The following is a 9,873-nucleotide window of genomic DNA, read 5'->3' as shown; positions in this document are numbered from 1 at the left end:
ACAACAAGTTAATTGCATCCTACAAACCAGCAGTTGGAGTGGACCAGCTCGGTATAAATTCAGTAGATGCCCACTGCAAGGGTATTCTTTGGGGCTGTGGCGTATGGGAGATGGGCTGTGTGGGGTCATGGATTCTGTGCCCGACGCTGGCACAGCTGGCTGATGACGCACTCCTCACATCTGGGGCAGCTGTGAAGCACAGCCACCTGGAGAAGACTCCCTGGTCAGCATCCCACTGACCTCCCCCCTCCCAAACCCCCACCTCCAGCACTGAACAGGCTTGCCAGGACCATTTGCTGTAGGTTTCGGTTCCTTCAGCTGCAAGGTGGAGATCATCATCTCCCTCCTCCAGAGGGACACACACAGGCACAGAGCTCAGCCTGAGATTCAATCAAATAATTGGCTTTTTGGTTGGAGGCCTGACTACAAGTAATGAGAAAGCAGCACATGGGTTTGGAGGGCCAAAACACACTCAATGCATTTTTATCTATCCATTTCCAAACAAATATGAGATTTAGAAATAGTAAGAGGAAACATTCAATTTTAGAAAGGCTAAGGTCATTTGGCTTTTTCCCTTACAGATCAGGTTAGTGCCCATGCCCTCAAAATACATTTTTTTTCAGGGAATTTTCCCTCGTGGAAGAAAAGTTCACCCCTTCCTCCTCAGCACCCTCTGCGAGCAAATCCTCGCATTTCTCCTTCTCCCCCTCTCACAAGATGATGCTTTTTTCCTGCCACTCACAACAATCAAAGCAGTTTCCCACCTCTGGCCCTGCAAACCCTCTTTTTCACCTTCCTTTGCTCGCACTTCATTTTCCCTTCCAAAGTCTCTGCACATTCTCCATCTTCTTCAGACCGCCAGGAAGGAAACTTCATAAAATATTCTCTAAAATACTGGCTACAAATCACTCACGGGGTGACTACTGGTAACTCCAGCCACCAACTGCTCCAAGACCTCTTGGAGCAGAGGAGCTGGAACTCAGTGAAGTTGTGAAACATCCTAACTCCAGCCACCAACTGCTCCAAGACCTCTCGGAGCAGAGGAGCTGGAGCTCAATGAAGTTATGAAACATCCTCACTACCACCACCACCATCATCATCATCACCACAATCATCTACCCCTCTGGCTGGTGCTGCAGGGCCAGGGAGAAAAAAAGCAACACCCAGGCATCAGGAGCAACGTTAATTAGTTATAGCTAATTATGTCCTGATGTGTTCTTGGTGTGGAAGGACACATTTTTGCATTGGCAACCATGGTAGGAGTTTTTTTTTCTTTTTTTTTCCTAACTTCTGAAAATGCCAGCATTCAAACCCACAAATTTAAGAATCCTCAAAACCTCCTAAGGAGGTGAATGGAGGCAACCTCACCTGTAGGACAGGTGCTTTGAAGAGGGTTTCATGGAAGTGTCAGACGTGCTGTCCTACTATCCATTATTTGCAGCTGCATTGTGACAGATCGGCTCGCGTAATTAACCAGGTGTCTGACACGCTGGTTGGAAACAGTGGTTTGCTGGGCACGCTGCTGGTTCAGATGTCTGCTTGTGAAGCTTCACTTCAGGTCCTGGTGCTAATAAACTCTTAGTTCTCTTACCACAAGGAGGTTTTTTTTTTCAAGACTTTGGGTTTTACTTCTAAATTTCACGTATCTTGGTTATTCCTATAAACATTTCCAGGAGGGCATGCAAATCAGAAGTTTTCTCTATATAGACATACAGGTATCTAAAAGTGTAGAGACACCTGCACATTTTGCAGTGTTCTTAATTTAACCAGAGTCTTGAAAAGCCTTTTCAGTTGCAAAATGTAACTTCCTATGTGCAAATACACGGGCCTCTGCCAGCCCCAGAAGGTATCAGAGAAATGTGGTACACGTATTTCTTTTGCTTCTTTTTCCTTTGTAAGACCACAGAGCTATACATCATAGTTTGACTCTAATTTCCTCCATAGCTTATCTCTTCTGCTGTGCATTGTGCTGGTTTCCTTTGCATTTTAGCTGCTCGCTCTCCTCCTGTAGCTGATCAAGTCATAGCACTAAGACTTGAATTTCTTTTCTCTTTCTTTTCTCTTTCTTTCTCTTTTTTTTTTTTTTAATTTGCCTGCAGCTCACATGCACCCGTGGCAAGGAGCAGCCTGACATCATTTAACATCTCTTTGCTTCCTCATTTCAATATTAACTGTTTACCAGAAGCGAAACAGGTTTGGGGTTAGGGTGCTGAGTGCGCGCATGTCTCTCCGGCTGAGCAAGAGCTTTTTCTCCCCTCTGTCCCTTCGCAGCCACAGGTCATTACACTGAGCAGCCTGAAACTGCCTGATGCTGGCTTTTTCCAGCCTGACTTCAGAAGGGCCAGGTCTGTGGATGCGCTTCACCCCCTGCTTCGGCCGAGCGACAGCAACAGAGCTCAGGGCTGGGGCTGCTGCTTTCCTCCGAGACCCAACTCGCTGAAGGATTCCTCCCTCTCCACAGAGCCATAATAATGACACAGATGCAGTTTAAAGATGCATTTTGGGTAAGTGAGCATTTCCAATATTCAATATATCTGTATTTAAAAATCTTTTAAAATACAGGCTGGTTCTACGTATAGTTTAAAACTAATTTAATCCTGTTCTATGTTCTAAATTTAGTTTAGTAAAAAAACCCTGATTTGTCTCCAAGGAAAAACAGAGTGTTTGGTAGCAAGTGTTTGATCCTAGGCAGAAGGATGTGTCAAAAAAAGATACACCCCGTCCACATAAAGGGACTGACATTCCCAGTTCCTGCGCTAGGTCCAGAAACTGCTTTTGAAGGGGATATGGGTTTGTTCCCTGTGGCACAGTCCTAAGAGGATTTGCTTGTAGTGAGTGTCCTCAGTTCTAGGAGAGGCTCCCCCAAGCAGGTGATCGGCTCCCCATTACAGGCTGCATTGGCTCTGGTTTGCTTGTAGAGCAAAGCCAGGCACTGCCTGCAAAATGGTAATGCTCACCCACCTACAGAGTCCAAACTGCTTTTAGGTACAGAGGGGCTTGCACAAGACACGTATCACAGAATGGTTGGAGTTGGAAGGGACTTTAAAGATCATCCAGCTCCAACCCCCTGCCCTGGGCAGGGACACCTCCCACCAGACCAGGTTGCTCCAAGCCCCATCCAGCCTGGCCTTGAACCCCTCCAGGGATGGGGCAGCCACAGCTTCTCTGGGCAACCTGGGCCAGGGTCTCACCACCCTCAGAGTGAAAAATCTAGGTGCTCAGGAGTCCTACAGCAGCACAGGTAGAAAACACCAGCTGTGACACTCAAGAGCTAAGCCCGAACACTCTCAACTGGCTTAAAAACAGTGAATACTAAAGCAAGCAGATATGCTCTGATCCTGTTATTTGACTTCTGCTTGAAAAACAGCTCTCACCACCCTCAGAGTGAAAAATCTAGGTGCTCAGGAGTCCTACAGCAGCACAGGTAGAAAACACCAGCTGTGACACTCAAGAGCTAAGCCCAAACACTCACAACTAGCTTAAAACCAGTGAATACTAAAGCAAGCAGATGTGCTCTGATCCTGTTATTTGACTCCTGCTTGAAAAACCTTTTGGTGTCTTGTTTTTAAGCTCTTTCTCTGCAGTTACAAGGTAAAAAGACCCCAGTCATTCTCTCTCAAGGGTAATCTGAGCTTCTTTAGCAATTACTTCTGTAGTAGAGATTTTAAGGAAGAAAACAAAGCAAAACCCCAACATTGCTAAGTTGGGTAAACAGGATGTTATGTGGTTGCCTCTTGCGTGGGCAATCAATTTTCCAGCATCTAGGACTGACTTAAAGAAAGACACGAAGGCACATGAATTCTTCCTGCCAGTTGCCTATCAGGCCGAGCGGAACAGCCCCTGCACGCTGCATTTGCTGCTTGGGTTGCTTTCTATCACCCACCCTTCGGGGCAAACCCTCTCTTGGTCTGAAGTAGAAGGGCAGGGGCAAGAACACATTTTTGTGAACCACTTCCAGGAAGCCCTTCCCTCCCCCACTCCCGTACCAAATTTCAATGGGTAAAAAAAAAATAAAGTAATGAGGAAACACAAAAGTAAATTTTGCCGGTAACCCCAACTGAGCCAGACCACACCTACATGAGGTTCTCGGTGCCACCACTTTTATGCAGCTGCTGACTGCACAGTCCAAGGCACGGGGCAGGACACAACTAGGAGCTTCAGCTTCTGCATTACTGGACTTCCCCCCAAACTGTGCCATCTGACTTTGCCAACTGGGACATTTGGTACATTTGCTTTTCAAGGTCTTGGTCTTTAGCGAGAATAAATCAGGCGTACTCCACGGACTGGAGCAGCCTTAGGGTGACTAATGCCAGTTGAGAATCTGGCCAGGCCAGTTCTTTGTGGCTCTTCTTCCCTAAACTTCTCTCCTGTGCTTAGTCACGTTAACACAACTATAATCCCTGCTTGGTTTTCAAGACAACACCTTCCTTAAAGGAAAGCATCTTTGGTTTTAATATAGTTTGGCTGAAAACATCGTACTGTCGAGCTTGATTAACAGGGCAGAAATATATCCGGTTGCAGGATGGTAGTTTAGCTATGCAATAATAACTCTTTTAAAATTAAAACTTACAGGATATTGCACAATGAGGCAAAAGAGTACAGCTTGCCCCCCAGATCACAAGATCAGCAATTATTTTGGCATTCATATGGTTCTGTCATGCCCATTAGTGAGAGGGAAATGTATTTGCTCAGTTTGCTTCAGTGAGCAATTATCTCCTTCATTCGATTTGCACCATGAACAGAAAACATCTTTATGATTAAAAACCAGAAAGAGTATTTGCACCACAGAAGCTCACTCAATACAGACCTCTGCTCTCTAAGACCTGCCTGAGGACACCTCTGCACACACACACCCCCGCCTGTAACTCACTCTCACACAACTCTCTGCTCTTCCCACCAGTACACTTTTGGATAGGCAGCAGTTTCTTTAGGACCTATCACAATGTTAAAATACGTAAAGAAACCCTAAAAGCAGCAGGGATTCCCCAAGGTCAGAGATAAGAGCACCATTCATTCCTCCCCAAAGTGCCACAAACTTCCTAAGAACAGGGTATGTTGTCTTTCAGGAAAATGCAAATTGTCCCTTGTAACAGGTATAAATTTTAATCTATCTTTTCCCTTATTAAATGTAGCAGAGATAGTACTATACTAAAAGTTTCACGCTTGTGCTGTTTTTAATTTTCTTTGTATCATGGCCTGGATTAAAACTAGTATATTTTTTTATGTTTTTATATCCCCCACACACTCTGTAATGGTTTAAGGCAAAGTTGTCCAAAGCCTCCACCTAAAACGTGCTTCTTAGCAGAAGGTTTCTATCCTCTGACAATATTTTTTTGAAAGTATCAGTGAGATGAAAATACAGATCGGTTTTGATAGCCAGAGCAGGGCAGTTGGAGGGATTAATGGATTAATACGCTGCTGGGCTGCCGTACAAATGTAACAGCATCCTCTTAGACAGGTAAATTCCAGTGTTAATGGGGACTGTGTCTGCGATACCAGCCGAGTTTCACGTTAACAGGGTTAAGTTAGTAGGGAGATCTGAGAAATGTCATTTTTTTTAATGACAAAAACCACTAGCCAAGAAAATCTTTCCCCTTCTGTCACAAATACTGAGTGGAACAGGGTTAAGTTAGTAGGGAGATCTGAGAAATGTCATTTTTTTTTTGTGACACTAGCCAAGAAAATGTTTCCCCTTCTATCACAAATACCGAGTGTCCATCTTAGTCTCAATCTGTGCTCCTGTGCCCATCGGTTGCTTCTCCTCTCAAATGCTTGTCATGGCCTTTTCCTTCTATCTTGTTTTTCTCCAACTGTGCTGCTCAACACTCCAGCTACAATCGTGTGAAACCCAGCTATTTCTAGCCAAGAAGAAGGGAGGTGCTGGTGCTTATTGTCATCATTCAGTGGCTCTGCCTTGCCCACCTGGGAAAGGGGAATGAGGAAGACTTTCGAAGGAGACGTTTGGTGTTGGGGCAGGCCCCAGAGTGCCCAGAGTTGAGAGGGAGCAAATCTATTCCCTCAGGCAGCTTTGAATCTAATGCAAGCGGCCACGTCAATTCCAAAAATGTGTCATGGGATCCTAAGGTGCTGAGGATTTAAAAAAAAAATTAAATTGCTTAAAGTGTGAAGTGCTTGCTTGTTCTCAGCCGTGGGATGAGCTCAGGGCTTGTGGATTCCCAGATTTAAAAGCACAAGTGAGCTGGAGATATGGCTAGCACATACAATGCAGGCCTTGATCACAGATTTAAAAGCACAAGTGAGCTGGAGATAGGGGCTAGCAGATACAATGCAGGCCTTGATCGTGAGATTGCAAGATTTGCCTCCCTGCCCTGCTGTGGACCTCTCCTGACCACATTCCTACCTGTGTGGTGCCCACAATTAAGGTCAGATGCTAGAGCAGTGGGAGCCCTGGAAGTGCTTAAGATAAAGAGCCTGTTACAAACAAAGATGCTTTCTTAATCTTGTTTTGACTCCAGGCTATATTCTACATCAGCTTCCAAGGAAAGCTGACTTCCTAAGGAGAGCCTCCCGACTGTTACTGTAGCTCTTTTCACACAGCGGTCTATTAAATATACCAAAAAAAGATGCAATTAATTTAATAAATAATTCAACTTCTAATAAGACTCTGAACTGTGGTATGAGAGTGCAGAGATGACTACAAAAGTCACAGTAAAACTATTTTCTAGACTTACTAGGCAACGTACGGAAGAAATACAGTATCAACTGTTTTACTCAAAAAAAGGAAGTCTCTTTCATGCCAGGAGCCACCCTGCTTTCCTGTAGAGGTTCAGCTTTGCAGGGCCTGTTGTTTTGAAGCAGGTTTGAGGAGGAAGCGAGACCAGGCAGGTTTGTTGGAGGGAGGGAGTCGGCCTGGGGGGGCTCCTACCAGTCCCTGCAACCAAGGCTCGGTCAACCTCGTCTCCACGGAAGAGGATGCTCTATTCATTTTTCACATGTAATTCCTTCCTACATTCCCCCAGCAGATCTGGGAAGGACACTTAGCTCACTGGGGCAATGAGAAGCACCCACGAAGGGGGGTCCAATCTCACACCAGTCACTGAAACCTCAAGTAGAACACCCGATGAGTTGTTGTGGGTACGGAAACACTGGTGCTTCACAAATCACCCCGAGCAGAGCACAACAGCTAAAGTGAAGCTCACACAAACCAGCACAGGTATTGATACCAAGGCAAACATGTCAATGGCGGCTTCCATCTCCCTTGATCCTAAAACACCACCAAGGAGGGTGTGTGAGGAACCAAGCACAGCATATCTGGGGTGGTTCATTTTCCTGGTAATGAGCTCTAATAGAAGGACTAGAGTTTTATTTTTGCAAATTCTGGTTATATGCTTAGCTATTGCCTGCATGTGGCATGTCACAGAATCACATGGGGTTGGAAGGGACCTCTGGAGATCGTCTAGTCCAACCCCCTGCCAAAGCAGGTCCACCCAGAGCAGGTCCCACAGGAACGTGTCCAGGCGGGTTTTGAATGTCTCCAGAGAAGGAGACTCCACCACCTCCCTGGGCAGCCTCTTCCAGGGCTCTGCCACCCTCAAAGTTTGATGTCAGGTTGAGTGTCTTCCCTATGAGAAGGAAAAATGTCTGGGGTAGGTTTAAAAACAGGGGGCTGCTCCTGAGATTTCAGGAGGCTTTCCAGACCAGATAGATTAATGGGTTTCTGGAAAGTTCATTTTAGGTCAGTGACTGAAAATAATTAGACAGTTAAATAATTACATTTTATTAAAATATTCTGATGACCATGCTACATCTAAGTATCTTATCCAGGGGTTTTGACTGCTTAAACTCGTTGGTTGATGAAGTTGCTGTGACAATTTTGTTCATGTTTTTAAGTAGTTATGCCTGGTTTGTTTTGATCCGTCCCGCTCTGCAAAAGTTGTTTGGTTTTGCTTATGCTCAGAGAAATGGAGGATTCTTATTTATGCCAACTTTAACTGTGCCACGGGTATGCATTTTAAATATGGAATAGGTGAGTCATCGACTCTCTTTTCACTGGCACGTACACAGACACGTCTAATGAACACCACCGAGAGCTAAACGAGTGTTTGTTGCACACAGCTTGAAAGGGATCCTGCGGATCCGTAACAGCACTTCACACAAAGATGAAGGAAGGTTTCCTCTGGTTCGCTAAAGCAGCCCTTTGAGGTGCATTTTCTGATGGCAGAGTCACAGAATAGTTGAGGTTGGAAGGGATTGTCCAGCCAACCCCCTTCTCAGGGGAGGGCCAGCTACAGCAGCTTGTTTTGAGTATCTCCAAAGATGGAGAGTCCATAACCTCTCTGGGCAAACTGTCCCACCATCCTTATAGCAAAAAGCCTTCTAATGCTTAAACAGGTCTTTTTGTATCTCAATTCAAGCCCATTGCCTCTTGCCCTGTCACTGGGCACCACTGGGAAGTCCTGGCTCTGTCTCCCCTATTCCCTCCCACCAGATATTTATACACATTGAGCCATCTCTTCCGCAGGCTGAGCAATCCCAGCTCCCAGCCTCTCCTCCCACCACAGATTCTCCAGGGGGAATCTCAGAATCTCCCTGTGAATCTCATTTCAACGTGTTTTTTCCCTTGCAGGACTGGGTGATTCACGACCCATCCCTCTCCTCCCACGAGGGAGAGCATTGCTGCAGTCCCGCAGCGCAGAGCTGCACCACTTCTCTTTCTTCCAAGTTTGCAGTCACCAGCTGGGGACACTGACCTTGCATTGCTTTGCAGGCACAGGGGAAGGCTCCGAATCTCAATCCAGGGATGATCTTTACGTGCTTGTATGAAGGCAAATTAGGCTGCTTCATAAATAGATTTATGGTGAGACACTGGAACAGGTTGCCCAGAGAAGCTGTGGCTGCCCCATCCCTGGAGGGGTTCAAGGCCAGGTTGGATGGGGCTTGGAGCAACCTGGTCTGGTGGGAGGTGTTCCTGCCCAGGGCAGGGGGTTGGAACTGGATGATCTTTAAGGTCCCTTCCAACCCAAACCATTCTATGATTCTATGATTTTTTTGTGTGTGTTATTGTTCAGCTCCTTTTAGCTCAAAACCATCTTTTTTTCTGATTTTGTTTTCAAGCCTTACTGCAGCAAGGTAGATTCTGGATGGCAGATGGCACAGAAAACATTTGTTTCATCTCCTGTTTAATCTAGGTTTTGTAATAAAACTCTTCTCAGCAGCCACAGTTCAATAACATACAAAGTTCACTGTGTTGTTCAGTAAGAATTTGGGGATTTGAGGCTGGGACGAGGTGAGGGCTGGGGGGCACGGCTCTGCACGGGGGTCACTCAGCACTGCTCAGAGTGTCAAGATTAAGAAAAAAAACAATGTTGAAAATATGCATCTAGATCCTAACAGCTTTTCAGTTCCCCAAAGAGTTGCTCCCTTACTATAAATGGAACATAGTACTTCTCCAAAGCAGGGAAAAACGTCACTGAACAAGATTGAGGAATTGAAAAGTTCCATAGGTCTTGGTAAAAGACTCTTGGTGCAACCTCATTTTTACTTGAAATGAAAGGCAACAGTAATTTACTCTTAGCCTCGAGAATTAAATGAAAATTGACCATCTCAGGCGAGCTTAGAGATACCAGCTTCTGTTGTTCCATTCAGAGCAAATAAACAAACACAACTCTTCAAACCAAGGTGCTATTTGGTGCTGCTCTTAATTTTTCCAAGCCTAATTCATTCCTAAAATGAAAGAAAAATAAAAAATAAAGGATGGGGGAAAGGGAAAAAAGAAAATAGGTTGTTGACAGCACTGGGGTCCGAGTCTCATGACTTCATCTTATTTGCAATTGATGCTGTAATTACTGAAGGGTTATTAACAAGTCAGGATTGACGAACAGCCCTGGGGGCAAGGATGGAAAGGATGGAAAT

At 45.4% G+C, this 9,873-nt stretch overlaps 1 protein-coding gene across 2 annotated transcripts in view; it reads left to right on the top strand.

The window, feature by feature from the left end:
• The first annotated feature begins 2,153 nt into the window (after positions 1-2,153).
• Positions 2,154-9,873, top strand: part of PSTPIP1 (proline-serine-threonine phosphatase interacting protein 1) — a 59,820-nt gene continuing 52,100 nt past the window's right edge. For both annotated transcript variants that reach the window (XM_014944322.1, XM_014944321.1), the window contains exon 1: positions 2,154-2,504. In XM_014944322.1, the coding sequence (XP_014799808.1) occupies positions 2,472-2,504 (33 nt within the window). In that variant the 5' untranslated portion in view covers positions 2,154-2,471. The remainder of the gene's footprint in view (positions 2,505-9,873) is intronic.

This window comes from Calidris pugnax, unplaced genomic scaffold (assembly GCF_001431845.1).
Source record: "Calidris pugnax isolate Ruff unplaced genomic scaffold, ASM143184v1 scaffold70, whole genome shotgun sequence".
Lineage (NCBI taxonomy): Eukaryota > Metazoa > Chordata > Aves > Charadriiformes > Scolopacidae > Calidris > Calidris pugnax.
This window is presented reverse-complemented; position numbering and strand designations above follow the sequence as displayed.